The sequence below is a fragment of the Rhamphochromis longiceps genome, linkage group LG8 (genome assembly GCF_057381845.1).
Source record: "Rhamphochromis longiceps isolate RC_006_pf linkage group LG8, R_longiceps_female_GT1.1, whole genome shotgun sequence".
Classification (NCBI taxonomy): Eukaryota; Metazoa; Chordata; class Actinopteri; order Cichliformes; family Cichlidae; genus Rhamphochromis; species Rhamphochromis longiceps.
Genome location: NC_140564.1, coordinates 13,420,110 through 13,442,233, shown reverse-complemented (window position 1 = coordinate 13,442,233; position 22,124 = coordinate 13,420,110). Strand labels below are relative to the sequence as shown.

Here is a 22,124-nt window from a genome sequence, read left to right as displayed (position 1 = left end):
TGTTATGTCCCAGCAATACTAACTCAACACAAAATCAAGACTGACACCAGAGTTTTTTGTTTGTTTGTTTTTCAGAAACACAGGGATATTTTTTAATCATTACACATTCAAAGCTGAAACTTGCAAGCAGGAGAGCATTACAGCATCCTTCGTGAAGTCTGCCTTTATCCACACCTTGTCAGTAACTTTTTTCATAACTAGCAATTAAGCCCGGGCAACGCCCAAAGTCTACACTGCCACTGCAAAGGAGTTGCAGGGGAGCATAACAAATCTCGCATGTTAAGAGACAACAAAAATGACTGCCTCATAGAGATACTGCCATTTGTTGTCAGTGCTGACCCCAGCAGCGGTTGCTTTAAGTAATCTAAATTACAAAACATATTTTACTTAATATTTGTTTGTATATTTTGCCTCATTATTGGTTATGTTTATTTATTTTTCTACACTGTGCAAAGGCCTAAGATTAATAATAATTGAATAGCAAGGTGTCCGCAAACTTCTTTTTCATAGACCGACAGAAGGCTATTTTTTTCCAGCAAACACCTGAATGCCTGTAAAATGACTTATTTGTGACTAGGAGAGCGACTTTTTTCCAATTGTCGTAAAAACATCAACTCCCAGAATTCCTTGCACACGCGTAAGTAGATGACGCTAAATGTGAGCGACCACATTACAGTACTGGGCAGCTATGAAGATACATTAACATTTGATACCAAAATCAGTTTGTACACCTAAGAGACATTTTACTGAGTGCCAGCAGTCACTAACCTCCTGTAAGTACACGTTTGAAGTCATGACGAGCAAAGTGCAGCTTCATAACTGCACACAAGTACTTTTAGCATTGTTATCACTTAGCTTTGGTGTACAGTAGTTACATTGTTTACGTTTTGACTCAACTTATGAAGCAGTCAGCTGTAACTGTGCTTTAACGGCGATATTAGAAATAATAATAACGATGACGAAAGGGCCGCCTTTTCAAGACAAACTTCTGTTTGTCATGTTTCACTGTCTTGTGTTTGTTAAACATTATGTCGACATTACAGATAAAATAAAGTGCGAAGCTTCCTGTCATTTTAATGTAGGTTTTTCAATGTAGAGAATATTATAATGAGGCAAATAGAGCCAATACACACTCTCCGGCCACTTTGTTAGGTACACCTTGCTAGTAGTGGGTTGGACCCTCTTTTGCCTTCAGAAGTGCCTTTATTCTTCATAATGCTGGAAACATTTATCAGAGATTTTGGTCCATATTGACATGATGGCGCCACAGTTACTGCAGGTTTGTGATTACGGAGGCCATTTGAGTACAGTGAACCCATTGTCATGTTCAAGAAACCAGTTTAAGGTGATTTGAGTTTTGTGACATGGTTTGTAATCCTGCTGGAAGCAGTGACCAAAGGATGTGTAAACTTTGTTCAGTGGGGTGGAAATGGTCAGCAGCAATATTTAGGTAGGTTGTGCCATCTTAGCGATGATCAGCATACCTTGGTTGCAAAATTTCCAGGTTATAGCACTCTGGGAATTTTTCTTTGACCCCTGGGGTCAGAGAAGAATTTTTACCTAGAGAACTGCTGCTCACTGGATATTTCGTCTTGTTTGGACCATTCTCGTAAACCCTAGAGATGGTTGTGTGTGAAAATTAGAAAGCCAACTGCCGGTTGGAAGATACAATTATTTCTTTTCTTTGCACAGCTCAGAGAACAAAACAGCACAACTGAGAAGAAGAAAGGATCCATGAAAGGCGCTCATGGTGTAAGCTCCGATGATGCCTTACCACTGCGTGGCTTATGGATGTGGAAAAACTACCGAAGATGGCGTAACCCTGTTTAAATTCCCCAAGGACCCTGAAGAGTTTCGGAAATGGGAGAAGCAGGTCCAGCGCACCCGCATGCAGTGGGTTGCCACACCCAATTCTTACCTTTGCAATGAGCATTTTGGCAAGGAGTACTTTGAACCCAGACTGGCAGCGGGGCCTCTGAAGCTGAGGCCGGGAGCTGCTCCTACAGTGTTTGTCCGTCCGCACTGTCCTTCCTGCAATGGCGCGGGCTGCGGTAGCTGCCTGCCTTCTATCCAACACAGGACCATTTCAGCTGAACCAAGAGAGCAAACCATTAGTGTGAGTAGCAATTATTTTGGACTGTTGGGGGGGCTTACACCTACTGTTTACAGGTGGGATGTTTGTTTTTTTTCCTTCATAGGCTGGATACAATGAAATGGCACCCAAAGAGCGTGAGGATGCTAATGAAAGAGGTAAAGAACGACATCTGACAGGAGGAGGGTTAAAGGTGCTAAACGAGCGACCAGGTGAGGTGCACCTGCACTATTAACAATGTTCATAATGTTTTACATTAAACAAAAACTTTTTTGATTGCTTTTTTTTCACAGTGGTTTGTGAGATGTGTGGAACAACCGGGAATATCAACAACTTCTATTCAAAGACTAAGCGCTTCTGCAGTACATCCTGCTCTCGTTCTTATTCATCAAACTCTAAGAAGTCATCCATTCTAGCACGTCTGCAGGTCAGAAAGAGTTTGACTTTTTCTAATGTATTTATTTATGTATTTTTGAACACTGGGGACCACCAGAAGGGCAGTTTGAATTAGCTGCCAAGCCTTATTCAATAATCCATTTTGGGAGTTTGACACAGTCAGTGTCACCGGATTGGGCAAAGAGATGTACTAGTTTTTCCATTCGTGAGTGTGTTGCTCAGCAGCTCAGACAGGTGTGGGATTATCTGAAATCCTGTAGTGAATCCATGAACGGCTTCAGCACGCTACTTTCAATGTCACAAATCTATGAATTATTGAAAATTACTGAAATCAATTGCAAAAAATTCACTCATTTTAAAAGCTGAAAGTATAAAATGTTTATTTTTTTATTTGGGATTTTGGCGCTATAGTTATCTAGATAGATTATCTGATCCCCTGCTGAATTTCCAAAGAAATGAATGGTCACACCATCCCCGCAGTCAAGCACTGAAGTGGATTTGTTGTGCTTTGGGCCTGGTTTTCTGCAAGGAATACAGGGCGACTTCACTGCATTGAGTCAGCAATGGATGGGGGCATGTACCGTAAGGTCTTGGATGTGAACCTCCTTCTCTCAGACAGAACACTGAAGATGGGTTTGCCAGCATGACAGTGACCCAAAAGACCCAGTGCTGACCGCGGTAGCACTCTGGAAGCTAACTGAAACTAAAGTGAAAAACAAAAACTCAAAGCGAAATAAAAACCATTCAGAAATATCTTGTACATCTTTACAGACCTGAGTAGATGCCTGCAAAGTATTAAATGTAATTTTAAGGCATTTTTCAGCAAATTTATTTCACCATAGTTAGTAATATTGAACACAAGGTGGCAGTATTTGCAAAAAAGGCTGTTTACCTGTGAGCGCTGCAGAAAAATAACAAGTAGAAGAAGAAGAAGACCGCGCTGGACTTAAATACCTCTGCGGGGACGTGTGAGCCTGTGTCCGTCTTTCCTAACTCGGTACAGACCTCTCTGTTTCCTAAAAACTGAAATGGTTCACAAGTGTTGCGTCGAGACCTGCTTAACCATAAAAAGGCCAAACATCGTCTTTCATCGGTTTCCACTTAGCGACCAGGAGAAGCTGAGACAATGGCTCTTTACCCTGAACATGGACCCAAGGACCCCCCGTTACGTCCTCGGCAAACTCTTCGTGTGCCAGAAGCATTTTCAGCCGGACGACTACTACGACGTGCAGAACCTACCGAGCCGCCGGGGCCGGCTTCTCAAGCCCACCGCCGTCCCCGCGCAGTTCACACATGCCCACTATTCAGAGGAAGACCACCCTACGAATATATGGCTGCAGAGACAGGTGAGGCAGGACATTTGTACTGAAACCCCACATGCCAGGGCTCTCAGCCCAGGCTTAAGGCCCTCGTTTCCGGACGTTGTTTTTCTTCTCTTGGCTCTGCAGAAGAAGATGCCACACCCACATATCGTTCAAACCTTCTGTTTGTAAAGGGCAACCAATCAGAGAAAAGTGGCTTTAAAGCAGTTGTTGTTAAGAAGAGAGGTTGTTTTGTTTTTTTTAGACAATGAATGTGCAAAGGCCCTAGAATAAGATAAATAAGGAATTCTTTAATTACCACTCTAGTGATGCCAAAGAATAAAAAATACAGAACTGGAAATGACCATTATGTCCCATTCAATGTGGTTTGACCTACCAAAAGCTGCTGCATAGCCTTGTCTTCACTTTCATACTGACGAAGAGAAGGGTACCTGGAGAGCAGATCCTCTGTAAAGGCCTGTACGAAGTTTTGAGTTACAAAGGGTGATCTCAATATTCATTGGAATTCATGATCCATCCTTGTCCAAACCTCATGAAATTAATCTTTGCATAGTTTTGCTGACAGACAGCACCTCTGCGTGCCATTAGAGGCATAGTGTAGGCAGAGTGGTTTTTTTGTTTTTTTTTTATCTGATTGTGACTTATACCATGCTCTCTCACGGTTTATGCCAACTGTATGGATATAAGAGGCTCTGAGAAATATTTCTTTCCCCCCTCTTTGCTTCTTTAGGGAAAGCCCCCAACGAAAAAAGCTACTGTGCTGAATAAAGTGAACAAAGCTCCTCCAGCAGCCACCGGAGTTGATGGTAAAGTCACCGAGCACGCTTGTTTGCATGAAATAATTTTTTATTTTATTTTTTTAACACAACCTGTTTAACCTGCTGCAATCGGCACATTTCATGTGATTTCCAATTTGGTGCCAATGAACCGACACAAGATGCAATATTGGCGACCACCTTCTGTTTACGAGGGGCAGCCAGTCAGAAAAAGGTGGCTTAAAGAGAATTATTTTCTGTCTCCTTCCATTGCGTAGCTGCTGTTGCTTCTTTCGACTGGACCGCATACTTGGAGAGAGAAACGTCTCTGGCTGCATCTGTCTCCTGCTTCAGACACGTGAGTCTGTTCTGCAGTTCTTACAAAGACTTACAGCTAAGAAATTATCGTCATAGCGACATATTGTTCTTAACCTTTGTGGAAACCTCGTTCTACCATCGATGTTAACAGTTAAGGGAACTGACTTAATAATCAAATAAAGGGAAACTCAAATGGCTTATTAGGATTATATTGCTGTTTTCATGCCGTCATCAGCAGAAGAAAACAATAGAAAATTGAGTTTCTCTTGAAAATGCTGGAAAATAAGATGGTAGTACATAAAAGCTTCACACAGATGATCCATAAGGAATTTTCTGGCTTCACCCCCTACAGGCTCCCCTTTGTGCCCAGTGGGATGACATCACCATGGGGATGAAAGTGGAGGTGCTGAACACGAATGCCATCCTCCCCAGTAAAGTCTACTGGATTGCTACAGTTATCCAGATTGCAGGTGTGTGCATCTTTCTGCCAACAGTTAACAGCCCAATGAACCACAAATCATTTTTATATATTAATGTTACATTTAGTTTCTTATTTTTCATTAGTGAATTTTATTTGTCTCTTGGCTAGACCCAAATCTTAATGCCTCTTGAAAAGCTTAAAACTTGGTTTGCTGTACTTCTCATGGTGCTGAATATAAAGTGCAGCATATTCATAACCAGAAGAAATTGTGCTATGAGACTGGAGATGATATCTGGAGCACTTAAAAATCTTAAAAAGAAATCTTTTGGTAGATTTTTGTAATACCAAATGTTGCACTGACCCGAGAGATCATCATCTTCTTTACAGCAGTAAATGTGTGAACCGCTTATGTTGTTGCAGTCATATAGCGCACATTTCAGGTTTAACGCTGTGATAGCAGCTTACCTTTTTGCTCAGATGACTGAATCTATAATTTAAATCACTGTAGCATTTGTTCGGAGCTCTGCTCCAATGAGAATTGATCGTAAATGAACCCTTAATGTTATGAAATTTTGTGCAAGCTAAGAGAACACGTGATGAACCAGGCTTTGTTGAGGCATGTTGGGGTAAAGCTGCCAAACAGATCAGACTAGTGAATCTATTCATGCAGATTTTAAGTCTCAGTGACCATTGAAGTTTAGTTTTGTCTACAGATTTGTACCAAAGACCGGGAATAAATTGGTATCAATATGGTTTGTACCAGAGTGAAAAGTGCCTCAACAAATGGTGTTTGTATCTGTATTTGTCTAACATAGCTGTTCTCCTCTGATGAAACAGCCGGTGTCTGCAGAAAACATCTGACACTGGTGCGTCAGATGCATCCAAATGTGATATGCTATTTGTAAAAGTTGCATTAACGGGCCAAGTTGGGTCAGTTATTACTGCCAATTAGTTTGATCTTGGCGTGAGCTCGATTCTGTTTGGTTGTTCACTCATCTGTCTCATGAACTCATCCAGGTTAGCAGTTAGAATTTTTTGCCTGGAACAGTTCAGGATGTTAACTTCCACACAGTGAAATATATTTTGGTAAAGTAGCAACATTGGCAGGTAACTCTCGTCCTTTCTTGTCTGCAGGATACAAAGCCCTGTTGAGATACGAGGGCTTTGAGCATGACAGCAGCCATGATTTCTGGTGCAGCCTCGTTTCAGGAGAGCTCAACCCGATCGGATGGTGCGCAATGACCAGCAAGCTGCTGGTACCCCCACAAGGTTAGGATTCACATTCAGTTTGCTTTTAAAAATGGCGCCTATGCTCTGTTTGGTCCTAAATCAACTGCTTCATCCAGTATTGGTTGACCTTGGTGAAGGTGTTTTTGTTTATTCTTTAAATCCTCAAAAGAATAAGAGCAGGTGAGCGAGTTATCTGAAGTGATAATGTGAACTAGTGGTCGTTGACCAGACAAATGAATGCTGATCATCAGCTCTGTGATTAGAGAATATATGAATGACTCTAACAGACAAGAGCTTCTGTCTGAGTATTTTCACTGGTTCGATTTGCAGTTAAGGTGATATCGCAAAATCAAGACAACAAATAACTGATGCAGCAAATGGGCAGGAAATTAAATACAAAGGCAATTTTCTCAGTAAGAAGAAGAGAAGTCTTTGTAATGCACTTTTCTACTAGCAGATCAAAAGATAAATAAAATATAAAGTACAGATAAAATGGAAGAAAGACATGTTGCCTGTAGCTTAACAGACGTTAAAAGACAGAGAAATGTAAATGGAGGATGATATAAAACTTAGTAGAGGTAAAAGAGCAGCAGAAAACATCCTAAAAATCTAAAGTAATAAAAAGTGACAAATGTGTCGTTTTCTGTTGTTAACAACTAGAAATTGATCTTATCTTTTATACGGTTTCAGGTTAAATGTGTTGTTTGTATGTCATACTTTTATATTTTTTATTTATACAGGTAGTCCCAATGTCACATTTACAAAAAGGACCTGTTTCTAACAAACATATTAAAATTACAACAATAAAAAACAGTAAAATAGCAATAAAATAACAAAAATAAAGATTCTTTAATGTGTACACAGTCATAGGAAAAAGTTCCCAGTGATGACTTCACAAGGTCATTTGTACTCTTTTAAAGTCTGCAAGTGAAATTAATTGAGAGAGCTATAAGTCCTGTGAGATGGAGCAGAAAAGGAGAATGCCTCTCCAAGTTTCATCACTGAAACTTTGTGTAATGAAGCCCTGAGACCACACACTATGACTAAAATGTTTATGTAACATGTAATATGAAAAATAAGAGGGGAATAAACCACAAAGAGACTTTTCTTGTTTGATGATTTGCGTGTCTGTAGATCTGAAGCAGGACATCCCAGACTGGAAGGAGTATCTGATGAAGAGGTTGGTGGGGGCCCAAACTCTGCCTGTTGATTTCTACCTGAAGGTACTGCCTGATGTTATGAATTGCCCTGTATGTCATAAAGAGTGTAATGGATTAAATGAAATAGAAGTCACTGAATTAAGCACATAATCAGCAACTTTCTGTCACTCTGCCGCCCTCCCGCTTTTCTTTGTTCCAGCTTGCAGAAAGCATGAAGAACTCTTTCAGGACGGGCATGCGCGTGGAGGTGGTGGACTCCAAATACGTGAGCCGGACACGCGTGGCCATCGTGGACTCCAACATCGGTGGCCGTGTACGCCTGGTGTACGCGGACCAAAGTGACACCCCTGAGAACATCATCTCAGACTTCTGGTGTCACATATGGAGTCCCCTCCTGCATCCGATAGGCTGGTCCAAAAAAGTGGGTCATGACATCAAAGCGCCTGGTAAGTATGAAAACGGGTTCTCCACTGGAGCTGAAGATGTGTGGTACAGAACAAAAACTTGCAAAAGGAAATTAACTTTGATGTAGGAAACCAAGCAGTCAGCAGTAAAAACAGGATTAATCAACTTTAAGGGGAAAGAAATATTTGGAGACACACTCGGACTTTAGAAAAGGATACTGGACCTCAGCGTAACACTAGCAGTGTGGATCATTTTATTTGTAATCACAGTGAAAGTTTTTATGACATGAAACTGCACAGATGTTGAACTAAATACATGATTTTAAAGATTTCTGTTTTCTGAAATGTAACATGTACTGTGCTGGTGATAGAAGATTACTTTGCTTTTTCCTCTTAGATTTGTTGTAGATTAAAATATGAAACCTTCTTATTTTTATAGCAAACAATCTGGAGTCTTCCAGTGGTCTGAGGGGCAATTCTGACAGTACGTTCATGCTCTTTAAAAAGGTAAGGAAGTATATGAACACTGACGTAAGTCATAGTCGAGTGTACTATAAGGTTAGCAGTAAATCTGCACTTGATTGTGGTGTAGTTTAGAAAATCATAGGATTCATTAAATGTATTTATTTTTTATTTCTCCATGTTTTACCCCCAAAGTCCAAAAGCTGCGGATTGTTTGAGTCAGAACTCAAAAATAGCTGAAGTAATCATCGTCGTTACTAAGCTTATGCTCATTTCAGTTCAAGTTTAAGCCTTACCTCTTCACTGTTTCACATGAATGTAATGTATTGTCCTCAGCTGAGGTTCACCTACATGGAGGGAACTTTCTTTGAAGAAGGAATGAAGCTGGAGGCCATTGACCCGCTCAACTTGGGAAGTATCTGTGTGGCCACAGTACACAAGGTGAGGTAGCTGTTGTTGACTTTGTTTATGTGTGTTTGTGATTCATCATCTGTCACCTAGGTTTGGTGTTTCCCAGAGATTTAGATGCCCTTGTAACTGTAACAGCTCATAAATGAGCTAATGGCAGGGGTATCTTCTGTAAACTCAGCAGTATAATCAGCTGCTTCTTTAGTGGGTCTCTCATCATGTGGATTAACTCCTTCATACGTGCACTGTGTTTATACAGCGCTTTGCATTTAATTATTAATCTTGCTTTCTTCCACAGCGTGTCTTCTTTCCTGATAGTTGGGGTTTTCTCTGTATTATTTTAGGGTCTTTACCATAAAATAGAAAGCGCCTTGATAGAGGACTGTTTGAATTGATTTCATCTTGGTCTGCAGCTGGTACTTCTTGCTGAAGCCTTGTTGTGCTCAGCATAGCATTACAAAAGCCAGTTCTCCACCCGCTGCAGGTTCTTGTTGGTGTGTTCCTCCACCTAACAGCTGGATTGTAGAGATCGTATCTCTACTGCTGGTTTTCCTCTCTCTGACTCTACTCCTCTTTTTTTCCCAGGTGCTGTTTGATGGGTACCTGATGGTGGGCATTGATGGCACCATATCAAACAATGGCTCAGACTGGTTTTGTTACCATGCTTCCTCTCACGCCATTCTTCCAATTAACTTCTGTAAAAAGAACAATATCCCTCTCACTGTACCCCCAGGTATGTTTTTTCTGTTTCTTAGTTTGCAGGTTAACTTGTCTGCTGGTGCTGAAATGCTTCACCATATATTTCCTGTCGCTTTATGCATTTCCTGGCAGGTTACGATGCTCAGACCTTCACCTGGGAAAAGTACCTGGAGGAGACCAAAGCAAAAGCTGCGCCCGTGAGACTGTTCAATGCTGTAAGATGTTGTAGGATGACCTTGCCATCACATGTTTTATAAGTTGAATTAATAGGACAGGATGGCTTCTTTTCAAATGTATCTATTGATGTAAAAACACTAATAAATATGACACTTCTTTCAGGACTACCCAGGTCACGGCTTCTCCCCCAACATGAAGCTGGAGGCCGTGGACCTGATGGAGCCACGGCTCCTGTGCGTCGCCACCGTGAAGCGCTGTGTCGGCCGCCTTCTCCTCATCCACTTTGACGGCTGGGAGGATGAGTTTGACCAGTGGGTTGACCACCAGTCTCCAGACATCTACCCAGTTGGCTGGTGTGAGCTCATGGGCTACCAGCTCCAGTCACCTCCTGGAGTCGGTAAATACAGCGGACTGTAACACTGTGTTTTGAATCAACATGTAGAGCACTGAAGTGATGTGGGTTAATGCAGGAGTACCGAGGCGTTCTGATTAAAGGGGATTAATGGCCAAGGTTTCAATAGATAAGGTCAGAGTATGATGAGGTAATCCCCATGAGCCAAAAGCTTGGCTTGAGACGCCTCTAAATGCTGCATTTCAGTTTTTTTCTCATCTTGGATCTGTGTGATGTCACACAGAAAGCACATATCCTCGACACATCTGCGCCAAAGCTATTTTGGGCTATGAATAACGCTAACTCCTCTAGTGGTGTACCACAACAATAGTCTGAAAATCTGGAAATTAGCGTAAAAGGCGCTCTTTAACCGCATTTAGACTTCAATTTTGATTATAAATACAGCAACAGTTCACTACACTCACTAAGCTCCAGCCTTAAACTGTCACAGACAGAAGTGACTGGTTGATGAGTGATGCATAGATGTTTCTGAGTGTGAAACAAAGTGACTGGTGTTTCATTCTGTTTTCTAGCTGACTTAATTGAAAAGCAGCTGGTGCGGAACAAGAAATGCCGGCGCTTTTCTTTCGGGAGAAAGAGTAGGTTTTATTCAGAAAAGTATATGTAGTCTTGTATCGGTAATGTCTTACTTGACACATGAGAATGATCTCCTTTTCTTTGCTTTTTGTAGAAAAGAAGCACACAAAAAAGAGGCTTTCACAGGACCAAGCTCAAGACGGTGCTGATCAACACACCGAAAGTCCTCAAAGCACTCCTCCAAAAGTGCCACTCATCCAGCCCAAGACTGAGCCAGAGGAGCAGGAGAGTAAGAGACAATTCTCAAATGAGTCACTTTTTCCTCATTTGCATGCTAGTTGCCCATTTTGGTAACTTTGCTGACTTACTTGTCTTAATAGTCGTTGCAGTGAAGGTGAAAGTGGAGGAAATGGAAACGGAGACCCCCATTAGGCCACCGGACAACTTTCAGCAAGACTCTGTGTGCATAATCAAACAAGAAGAGGGAGGGCAAAGCAGCTTGGATAATGTAGAACAGGAGAAGACGGAGCAAAGTAAAACTAAAGACGTGGCCGAAGACGATGCATCACTTGAAGACCGGTGTACCGGTGATAGCAACACTGATCAGAGTGAAAATGAAAGAATGGACAAAGAGGAGTTGAGCCAAGAAGACGACAGTACCATGGATGAATCATAGAGAATAAAAGAACCAATATAGCTGAATCACTCCAATGAAAAAAGAATTAAACAAATAAATAAAAAGACTTTATCAAAAAGATTTTGACTCTGAAAGTTTTCCTGGGTTGTAATGAAGTTTTTTTTTAATGTTTTATATCCAGATAGATCCTTTTGTAAATATACAGTCAATTGCAGTATTTTTAAAAATATATTATCTAAATGTGATTTGATTTTCAACTTTGAGTATGTTGTGAGCCTACAGTGAAGGTTAACTACCCTCAACTGCAGGCTCGGTAAAGCAATGCTTTATTCTTTTTTTTTTCTTATTTTCCATCATACATGTACTATTAAATATAAAAGGCCAAAACAACAATCGGGTACATTCCTAAAAACAATGTCTTTACTGGCCACCTCAGCAACACCAAAAGATACCTGAAGGAGAATTGGAGAATTCTTTCACTGGTTAGGAAAAACTACTTCATAACATCTAACCTAGCCAAGAATCCTACCATCAACAGATATCCTCACGAATAAAAATACAAAATGCTGTCCAAATAATTTGTCAAAAGCAAGAACAGATTAGACCAGGGGTGGGGAACTCGAGGGCCGATGTCCTGCAGGTTTTAGACCTCACCCTGGGTCAACACACCTGAATCAAATAATTAGTTCATGACCAGGCCTCTGGAGAACTTCAAGACACATTGAGGAGGTAATTTAGCCATTTGAATCAGCTGTCTTGGATCAAGGATACATCTAAAACCTGCAGGACACCGGCTTTCAAGGCCTGGAGTTTGACACCCCTGGATTAGACTGCTGGAGAAGAGTGCATATGCATAATATGACAGATTAACTTGTACCAGAATGATAGGAAGGGAAGAGTATGGAGAATTAGAGAAATAGCTCATGATCTGAAGAATACATCCTGTGTCAAACATGGTGGAGGCAGTGTGATGGTATGGGCATGAACGTGGCTGCCAGTGGAAACCAGGCAGCGGTCGCTTGTGTTTATTGATGACGTGACCACTGACAGAAGTAGGAGAATGATATGTGGAGTATACAGGCCCATACTCTGTTCAGAATCAGCCAAATGCTACATATATTCATCCAAGTACTAAAAACAATCCTTATATTAAAAATGATGTTAGTTTGTCCAGTTAATTTTTACAATTTTAACATAAACTCCTTAAATCAAAGTTTAAATCTTAATTGCTTGATTGAAAATGTACTGTGGCAAAACTACTAGTACTGTGCAAATACCTGACTGTAGCACTTTTAAGGTGATAAAAGCTAAAGCCCAACATGATATAGCTTACTAATCCAACCGTACAAAGAATTTATACTGTTGTTCAACATTGTGCTAAGACAGCAAGAATGATTAGTGCAGCTGGGACCGTTCAGTTCAGTGTTTAACCTCAAAACTTTGGTTCTGCGCTGTGCTGATGTTTGCATTGAAGCCCTGACTTTAAAACATCAGCACAGAACGCCAGAATGGATGCAACGCCGAAAGGCGGGAGTTTCAGGGCATGCTGCGTCTCTTTGTGCTTTCAGCAGCTTTCTTTGCTGCACCCTGTTTTGTGTTTGGACTCCCTCGAATTTTGGATTTGACCTTGAGCATCTTGACCTGCCGATGGCCGCTGAGGTGCATCGGTTTGGGTTTGGTTGCCTTGGGGGCCTTTGCTGGCTTTGAGGTGACAGCAGGTGCAGAGGGAAGACTCTCTCCACCAGGACAGGCTTTGAACCCGTGGACATCCTTGACCCTCCGACCCCGCAATTCAGGTGGATTGGCACAGGTGGCTCGCACCTTCAGGTTAACTTTCTCAATCCACCTAGATAAAAAGAAAAGATCCAAATTAGTTACTATTGTTAGTTATTTAATGTTATTGAGCCAAACGGTATAATATGTGAACCTTAAAGCTAATCTTAACAGACAAAGATGCGTCTTTGGAAATGGTTTTGTTCCCATAATGACCAACATTCACACATTTTCGCATACTAGAATCTCTCACCGTCCAAACCCCAGTCCTATTTAACTACATTATTGACTTGCAGCTGTCTTACATGCGCAGTGGCAGTAGGGGGCAGTCACACATTAGAGGATTGTCAGCGAGATTGATGACCTCCAAAGCGGTGAGTGGGTGGAAGTCAGGGACCTCCTCCAGCTGGTTGCCCTCCAAGAAAAGACTCCTCAACCCAGGACCAAGTCCTGCCAGGGCGCTCTGCGACATCTGCAGCAAAAGCAATCACATCGGTTTGAAAAAAATCTACATTACATATGAAAACGTTTGTAGAGTGCACAAAGCCCGCTCACCTTCTCCAGTCCCATGTTATTGAGGTACAGCTCTTTAAGTGACCTCCCCAGAGGTTTGAAAGCATTCGATCCGATCCAACGAATTGAATTTCTGGACAGCCTGAGGTCTCGGAGATTCCCAGCCTTGCTCAGTGCCTCAGTGGGCACCTCCTTGAGCTTATTCCCTCCCAGGTGAAGCATGTCCAAGTCATTTGCCTGGTAAAGAGCCCTGGGCGACACATGCACAATGGCATTCCCGGTGAGATAGAGAGCTCTCAAACCCTCAGCCCCCGTCATGATACCTGGCTCCAGCTTAGTGATGGAGTTGTTCTCCAGATGAAGTGCAAGCAGACTGGGCACCAGTTTGAAGACACCTTTGGGGAAACTGGTAAAGCGGTTCTTTTCCAAATGGAGGTAAGTCAGCTTAGGGAGACCTTAAAGAAAAAAAGCAAGTGAGTTTGGATCTTGTCTGACCATCTACTCTAAATGTAGCGTTGCCAGTGAAAGACCTTTGAAGGCATCTGGGCTCAGGGAGGTAAGCTCATTCTCAGACAGGTACAGGTATATCAGTCCCTTCATCCCATTGAAAGCCCCTCCCTCTACATCCACAATTTTGCAGCGCTGCAGGTGCAAGGACACAACCTGGGTGACACCGGGGAAGCTGTTGCTGGGAATGTAGTGGAAGTTGTTGCCACGCAGGTCCAGGAGACGTGTGCTGGCAGAGAAACCGCGAGGCACTTTAGTGTGACCACGGTTCTCACATGAAGAGTGGTGTGTCTCTGCCTGTAGACAGGTAGGTAAAGGAAATTTAGAGCTCACCAGCACTTCAACCTTGCACGTCCCTCTCCTGACGCTATGAAAGTGTGTTTGTATGAAACTGTCCAGCTTCTTAAATTAATATAAAAAGATTAACTACAATCAGAACAGTAACTTGGATTTTAAAAGTGTTGTTTCTTTACTCCTGATCAAATACGAAACTCTTAAGAGTTAGAAGGACCGATTCATTCTGATGTGTGTTAAATTTGAAGCTTCAGCCAGCAAAGAACCATCTTAGCTTAAATTAATAGCCAAAGTAAAATTTTATTTTATTTTCACTTGCTACACACGAAGCAAACATGATTGGGGGAAAGAAAAGGGAGAAAGAAAGAGAGGTAGGGGAAGAGGAACGGTGATAAAGGGCAAAAAACAAAAACCAACAAAACAAACAGACAAAAAAATACATATTTCAATCACCTGGATCACCTGTTGAGAAAGAAAAAAGAGAAAACACGCAAAAAAAAAAGAGAGCAATATAATAAACAACATCATCGCGATAAACTAACAGTAAATAACAGTAAATACTAAATATTGAATATTATTGTGCAGCACATAAGATCGACCGTGCACAGTGTGATTTGAGGTAGGAGCCAAAAAGGGTGTAGTTTGTGTGTGTGAGCACCCGTGAAGGACAAAGAACACACCAGACAGGTCAGGGATAAAGTTAGTGAGAAATTTAAAGCAGGCTTAGGCTACAAAAAGATTTCCCAAGCCTTGAACATCCCACGGAGCACTGTTCAAGCGATCATTCAGAAATGGAAGGAGTATGGCACAACTGTAAACCTACAAAGACAAGGCCGTCCACCTAAACTCACAGGCCGAACAAGGAGAGCGCTGATCTGAAATGCAGCCAAGAGGCCCATGGTGACTCTGGACGAGCTGCAGAGATCTACAGCTCAGGTGGGGGAATCTGTCCATAGGACAACTATTAGTGGTGCACTGCACAAAGTTGGTCTTTATGGAAGAGTGGCAAGAAGAAAGCCATTGTTAACAGAAAACCAGAAGAAGTCCCGTTTGCAGTTTGCCACAAGCCATGTGGGGGACACAGCAAACATGTGGAAGAAGGTGCTCTGGTCAGATGAGACCAAAATGGAACTTTTTGGCCAAAATGCAAAACGCTATGTGTGGCAGAAAACTAACACTGCACATCACTCTGAACACACCATCCCCACTGTCAAATATGGTGGTGGCAGCATCATGCTCTGGGGGTGCTTCTCTTCAGCAGGGACAGGGAAGCTGGTCAGAGTTGATGGGAAGATGGATGGAGCCAAATACAGGGCAATCTTGGAAGAAAACCTCTTGGATTCTGCAAAAGACTTGAGACTGGGGCGGAGGTTCACCTTCCAGCAGGACAACAACCCTAAACATAAAAAGATCTGAAAACTGCTGTTCACAAACACTGTCCATCTAATCTGACTGAGCTGGAGCTGTTTTGCAAAGAAGAATGGGCAAGAATTTCAGTCTCTAGATGTGCAAAGCTGGTAGAGACATACCCTAAAAGACTGGCAGCTGTAATTGCAGCAAAAGGTGGTTCTACAAAGTATTGACTCAGGGGGCTGAATAATTACGCACACCCCACTTTTCAGTTATTTATTTGTAAAAAATGTTTGGAATCATGTATGATTTTCGTTCCACTTCTCACGTGTTCACCACTTTGTGTTGGTCTTTCACGTGGAATTCCAATAAAACTGATTCATGTTTGTGGCTGTAATGTGACAAAATGTGGAAAAGTTCAAGGAGGCCGAATACTTTTGCACTGTATATCTCCCCCACCTGCAGAGTGAGTTCATGGAGAGAGGAGACCTCCTGCAAAAAGCCCTTTTTCAATCAATGAACTTGAGGGCTGTTAACTGGTAGATTAAAAACACAAACATGGGGGAAAAAGGCAAATCAAACGCTAGTTTTACAGACTTAAAGGTGGCATTGATTTTCTAACCTAAGCAAGAATCCAGCATATTTCTCAATGTGTTCAACTACATCCTACTATCATTGGCAAATGCAGGTAAAGAGGTTAAAGTCAGCTTGGAAAATATGGTAGGCATTAAATGAAATATAAATATACAAAAAAGTAGTGACACTCACCTCACAGACACAGTTGGCAGGACACTTGACCTTGTTCGGTTCTTCAGTGGGTCGTGGCATGATCCTGGCTGCTTCTTCCTCTTTTATGATGTCTTCCTGACTCTGGCATCTCAGCTCAGAAGGGTGGACAGCATCCAGGCTGTCACCTGAAAGATGGGATGGCCCTCCACAAGTTCCCATCAGCTTCACTTTGTTATAGATAGCCCACTCTCTGCAGAATAGGGGGGAAAAAAGAAAAGAAGAACAAAGTGCTGATCACTTCCCTGAGGTTTCCTGAAGCTGTCAGGACAAGAGCAACAAAAACCCGCCGTACCTGAGTGGACGCAGGTAACAGTTGCAGAGGATTGGATTTCCGGCCAGGTTTAGACGGGACAGCTTTGGCGAGCCTTCGGCGAAGGGCTGGATGACACGCAGCTGGTTATTGCTGATGTCCAGGTGGATGAGGTTGGGGGATTTTGAAACAGCTGTGTTCACCAGGTCCTGCAGGGACATGTGGTCCAGGAAGAGGTGGGTCAGCTTGGGCATGGACACAGCCTCCTCCCCCAGGTACGTCATGGGGTTGTAGCTGAGATCGAGACGAGTCACCTCAGGCAGCCTGGATGCAGAAAAGAACAAGGCAGGAATAAGAACAATGATTATTACTCTTATTACTCTTTGTCAACACAGACATCAGGTGTCTGAGTTTAACAAATGACTTTCTGTCCATTGTGTTGAAGTTTGGTCAGACAAGGGACTATACTGTCTGTGAGAGAGGGATTTGACAAAACATGGAATCCCTTTTGTTCTTTCTACTGATTAATATCACACAACTCATCACTTTATTTAAAACCTAGGGATTTTCTATTTTCTTCTCTATCTAGAAATAGGAGAGCCTAATTAAAAAAAAACTTAAATTGCAATATCAACCAGCTTAACTTGTAAATGTTAATAGATAGCACATAAATGATGGATAGACGCTGTTATACTGAAGAGTGAACCCACTAGGCTTCACCTTTGAGGCCTAACCTTAAATCTGCATCCTTTGTAATGGCCAGCAGGGGGAGACTCTACATATCTCTCCCTAAAAACGCTTTCCTAATGAGTCAACGGTCTGCACTGCAGAAGATAATATTAATTTATACATAATGGTCAAACAGTTAAAGAAACAAAACAAAACAAACAAATTAAAATAACTTAGTAAAAGTAACTGATAAATTAATGGCTACTGGTATGGATAAGCAGCTTAACGTTCTGTAAACATGATGTCATTAACAGAACAGCAAAAACATAACAGGTAATCAGTTGAACTTGTTATCTAAAGCAAAGGAATTGACTACTTTATTGATCCAAAGCTTAAACCTAACAAACAGTAACCTTCAGGGAACGTTTCCCAAAAAGGCCCTAAAAGTTACAATTTGGAGGCGGGTCCAAGAATGTCCGCTCAAGGCGGTGCATAACTATTAGCTTACCATTTTAAAAGAAGTAAGTTAATTGTTATGTACAACTGAAACAGTTAGCTAACACAAATCAAGGAATGGGAGTTCATTAGAACTCACGAACACAGAATCTGTTGAAGAGTGAAGGAAAGCGCTTTTTTGACTCTGACAAGACTATCGGGGAACATTGGATAAAGAATGGGATCCATTGCTTTAGGGTGTGGCCACCTTGTGACTGACAACTCATGCGGTGTCCTACGTTTTTCAGTCAGTTCAACCTATTGATCATCACATCCAGTAGAAACAAACCTACGTTGCAATGCCTAAAATATCAAATGTTGAAGCCCACTGTGATTCACAGTGGCTATGTCCATCTTTAATGTACAGTCTTTGACAGTGGTTTTCAAAGTGTGGGGTGGAGTCTTTGGAGACCTTGCCAATTCTAATCTCTATTTTTTTAAGTGATACAAATTGGACTCTTTTAATTATTCGTAATCAATGATTAAAAAAGAAAGAGATGTGACATTTTTTCAGCTTCAGAAGTCGAGAATGCCAGAAGAAGCTTTCTTAAGCTTTTTCTCTAGTACGTGTAAAGCAACCAGCGGGCCTGTACTTTGCTGTTAATTATGATGTCATAATTGTCACATTGGATTTTAGTTTTTCTCTAGATTTACATCCAGTGTGAGATTCCTGTTTAGCTCCAATGCTGAGCGATGGTGCCTCTCACTTCACCTGGTCATGGTCTCAGTGGGGAAAAACTGTAACTCGTTGTGATCCAGGCTGAGACGAGTTAGTGTGAACAGTCCGGCAAAGGCTTCAGTATCCAGGTAGTTTAGAAAGTTGTAACTAAGACGAAGCCACTTGATATTCTGCAGGCCCTGAAAGCAAAGGAAGCTGGCATTTTATTTAAGGCTCCAACAAGACGTGCATCTCTGTAAAATATTTGAAATTTTCCATTTCGAAGTATTTTGTACACACGGTTTAGTGTGAGTACCTGGAATGCCATATTAGGGATGTAAACCAGCTGATTGTGTGAGAGGGAGAGCAGGTTGAGGGAGCCCAGCTGAGAGAACGCTCCAGGCTGGATCTCTTCCACACGATTACGGTCAATAATAAGCTGCTTTAGTGAGGACAGACCGTCAAATGACTCCTAGAATCATAAAAAAACAAAGGACTGCACTGAGAATTGTTGGGTAGACTTCTTGAAGTTAATTTTAGTTTTTAAAAACCACTGAAAATGATCATGGGATATATGTGGTTTAAGTCTAAGAATACCTGGTAGAGGATCTCAATGTTGTTGTTGGCAAGGTTGAGGAAGACCAGGCGACCGAGGCCACGGAACGCCCCCTCCTTCACCTTGTGGATGTTACAGCGCTGCAGCGACAGGTGAGTCAGGTAGGGGGTGTGCATGAAAGCCCCAGTGGGGAGTTCCTGTATGTCATTACCTCGAAGGTCCAGTTTCACTGTTATCTATGAGGAAAATAGATTATATATTAGAGGATAATAATAAGTATTTAAAAGGTACCACAGCTTTGGAAGTTTAGCCGAAGCCTTATCATTCTTTAACAGGGGTATTAAAATTTGTATTTCCCTGGAAATAAACACCTGTTCAACAGAGAATTGTTTAAACAGCCCCATTTTTGTGGATTGTTTAAACACCACAGCTTACCTGAGTATTGTTGCTAATCATTTCCATCTAGACTTCTTAGATGTGCAGCAGACAAATGTGCAGCAGCTGTGTGATGCTATCATCCTAATATGAACCAAAATCTGTGAGGAATGTTTTAGGACCTTGTTGAATCTGAGCGGATACGACCTGGTGCTAGCAAGGTGTACCTAACAAACTGACCAGTAAGTGTATATGTTTATAGATACCTCATCAACAGCAGGAGGAACCTGGGTCAGGTTCTTGTTGACACAGGTCACAGTGAGTTGGATTTGGTCGCAGAAACACTCCTGTGGGCATTTTGCTGCTTGGACTGCAGGGACGCAGAGGACCAGCGAGCTGATCAGCAGAATCCAAAAGGTAACGGGAAGGTCCATCTGTAGGGAAAACCCTGATTCACTCTTTTAGTTTGGCCACATAACATGTCAAACTGCAATGCTAAATGTTTAAGGTGCACGTACGCCAACAAATTACCGCTGATTCGTTTTTTTTATTTTTAGCGGCGATGTACCGTAATAGAAAATTTATTCATGCATACAGCTTTCCAGTTTTCTGTTCATGTTGGCAGCTTCAACATTAATTTATATGCATTTGGATAAAAAAATGTATTAATGTAGTAATATATCAGTTACAGGGGCAACTTCTTTTAGAGGTATTTTGTTTTGTTTTTTACACTTGCTACTTTAAACACATTTTTATTGACAGATTTGCATCAACGTGTTATTGATGCAAGAGATGTCATTGTAATAGATTCTCATTAAACCAAGAATAAGTCTTTTAACCTGCAAAAAGGTTGGAAACTGTCCTTGGTTAGAATCATAAGGAATGTCGTTCTCAGAGGAAGTTTTAAAATTTTTTTATTATCACTGAATTCGGACACCGTAAGAAAAAGCTGTGTGTCATTCAGTTATTTTTCCCTTTCCAAAGCTGAAGGTAGTTTAAAAAAATCCTTCTGCACTTTTGGGGATTAATGCCATTTGGTCAGATTGGTCTGCCGTAGTCTTCACTGGAATGCCTTAAAACCACATTCCCATGTTGGATCAACAGTGCTGATCCACAGGAACGGACATGAAAAGCTTCAGAGCTCCACACTCTACAGTTTGGACTCTGGAAATGTGGACACGTGCAGTATGCTATGGCTAATTTTTTCTGTTAAAACTGTGACCTCAAAGAAACCATTGATCGCACAACACAAACGGCATATTCATGAACTTATTTGCTATGTGCACTTGAAGTCAATGATAAGATTGGTATAAAAGGTTGAAAATACTTGGTGTCATCTCAAGCAGCAGGGAAACGAAGCTGTACCACACGTTTAAAAAGAATTAAACTGCTAGTTTCATATTTATTCACGCCATATTTTTTTCGAGCAGCCACCTGAACAGAAAGAGGCCCAGAAACTAGAGAGGAAGGAATTTCCTCAGTTCAGGCTGTTTGTCTTCGTTCCCCCGGGATCAACAGGTCCAAACCGCGAAGGAGCAGCCGCACCGGCCGTGCACAAAGGCGCAGTGTCTTTCTCTGCCGCGGCTGTGCCAAAATGCGTTTCCCCTGAAAATACACGCCTGTCCACCGGGCAGTGCGACATAGCAGGCACTGTACAGCCCCGAGACACTGATTTAGCCTAAACTACGATCATTACAAAAAATCTGAATATGATTTGTGTAGATATCAGGTTACATTTGTTCAAGTTAAGTGCTTATTACAAAAAAATACTAAAGTTCGTTATTAAAAGACGATGCTTTCCTTTTTGACGCAAAACAAAATGCAGGACTAAATACCTGAGCATCGGGTATCAACCGTTCCGGCCTGTTTAAGTGTTGCCCGGACACCATTACAATCGTTTGAATGTGTGTAATACTTTTAAATCCGGACATTCAATGATAAGAAACCCCTTTACGCACAAACTCACCGTGGCGGTTCCGTCCAGCTGCAGAGCGCTACTGGTCCCTCAGTCACGAACTCCGCCGCTCTTCCCCTGCTTGTCGCCCCATCCAAAACAAACTCCGTCTATCCCCTTCTTTCACGTCTGCTCCTTGGCTACCTCCACCTCCAACCCCACTGCTGCAGTCTGCTCACTGCGCCTCAGAGTTTATTAAAGGACTAGTTCAGCCCAAAGTGAGGAGAATCAGTCACCTCAGAGCCTAAAGTCTAACTTTCATATGCACCACTAAAAATGAAAGTGACATTAAAAAAATTAAAATATGTAAGAACTCTGATCACAGTGTAACACAGTTAAAATCAGAAGCCATAAATGATTATGAATCCCTTTCTCCTGCTTTGGTTACAATGGATCTGTGAGATCTCAGATGAACCAGACCTAGATCAGATGATCAATGAACCAGTTTGTGTAATTTGGTGTCAGGTGCAGTGATCCATAATGTCCCAGAGGTCTTTGAGGATCGGTGAATGGCATTGCTGACTTTGTTGTT

The 22,124-nt window shown here is 41.8% G+C and overlaps 2 protein-coding genes across 5 annotated transcripts; one reads left to right on the top strand and one right to left on the bottom strand.

The window, feature by feature from the left end:
• Positions 1 to 638: 638 nt before the first annotated feature.
• On the top strand, positions 639 to 11,532 carry l3mbtl2 (L3MBTL histone methyl-lysine binding protein 2). Of its 4 annotated transcripts, none has more exons than XM_085415832.1 (18): positions 639 to 773; positions 1,693 to 2,116; positions 2,199 to 2,250; positions 2,386 to 2,519; positions 4,541 to 4,616; positions 4,844 to 4,923; positions 5,236 to 5,353; positions 6,439 to 6,573; positions 7,669 to 7,757; positions 7,894 to 8,140; positions 8,538 to 8,605; positions 8,897 to 9,001; positions 9,554 to 9,701; positions 9,800 to 9,882; positions 10,007 to 10,241; positions 10,769 to 10,834; positions 10,927 to 11,061; positions 11,153 to 11,532. In XM_085415832.1, exons 2-18 carry the CDS (start codon positions 1,763 to 1,765, stop codon positions 11,446 to 11,448), a joined length of 2,421 nt encoding a protein of 806 aa, XP_085271958.1. In that variant the 5' UTR covers positions 639 to 773; positions 1,693 to 1,762; the 3' UTR covers positions 11,449 to 11,532. The 4 variants fall into 4 exon arrangements, with proteins under 4 accessions (XP_085271958.1, XP_085271957.1, XP_085271959.1 ...); XM_085415831.1 differs by having other exon boundaries at positions 2,199 to 2,304; XM_085415833.1 differs by lacking the exon at positions 10,769 to 10,834 and having other exon boundaries at positions 2,199 to 2,304.
• Positions 11,533 to 11,667: 135 nt separating this feature from the next.
• LOC146663200 (chondroadherin-like protein) lies at positions 11,668 to 21,773 on the bottom strand. The gene is made up of 11 exons (XM_085415836.1): positions 21,605 to 21,773; positions 19,905 to 20,072; positions 19,305 to 19,499; positions 19,024 to 19,179; positions 18,762 to 18,907; positions 16,928 to 17,209; positions 16,615 to 16,825; positions 14,226 to 14,499; positions 13,738 to 14,150; positions 13,488 to 13,654; positions 11,668 to 13,255 (listed from the first exon to the last, which is right to left on the bottom strand). The coding sequence occupies exons 2-11, from the start codon at positions 20,070 to 20,072 to the stop codon at positions 12,946 to 12,948; spliced, it is 2,322 nt and encodes a 773-aa protein (XP_085271962.1). The 5' UTR covers positions 21,605 to 21,773; the 3' UTR covers positions 11,668 to 12,945.
• Between the last annotated feature and the right edge of the window lie 351 nt (positions 21,774 to 22,124).

Coding starts and splice junctions, on each gene's coding strand:
- LOC146663200 (XM_085415836.1), bottom strand. CDS start 20,072: ATGGACCTTCCCGTTACCTTTTGGATTCTGCTGATCAGCTCGCTGGTC. Junction 19,180..19,304: donor ACATTGAGATCCTCTACCAG/GTATTCTTAGAC, acceptor TTATGATTCTAG/GAGTCATTTGACGGTCTGTC. Junction 13,655..13,737: donor ATAACATGGGACTGGAGAAG/GTGAGCGGGCTT, acceptor CTTTTGCTGCAG/ATGTCGCAGAGCGCCCTGGC.
- l3mbtl2 (XM_085415831.1), top strand. CDS start 1,763: ATGATGCCTTACCACTGCGTGGCTTATGGATGTGGAAAAACTACCGAA. Junction 9,702..9,799: donor CCCTCTCACTGTACCCCCAG/GTATGTTTTTTC, acceptor ATTTCCTGGCAG/GTTACGATGCTCAGACCTTC. Junction 10,835..10,926: donor CTTTTCTTTCGGGAGAAAGA/GTAGGTTTTATT, acceptor TGCTTTTTGTAG/AAAAGAAGCACACAAAAAAG.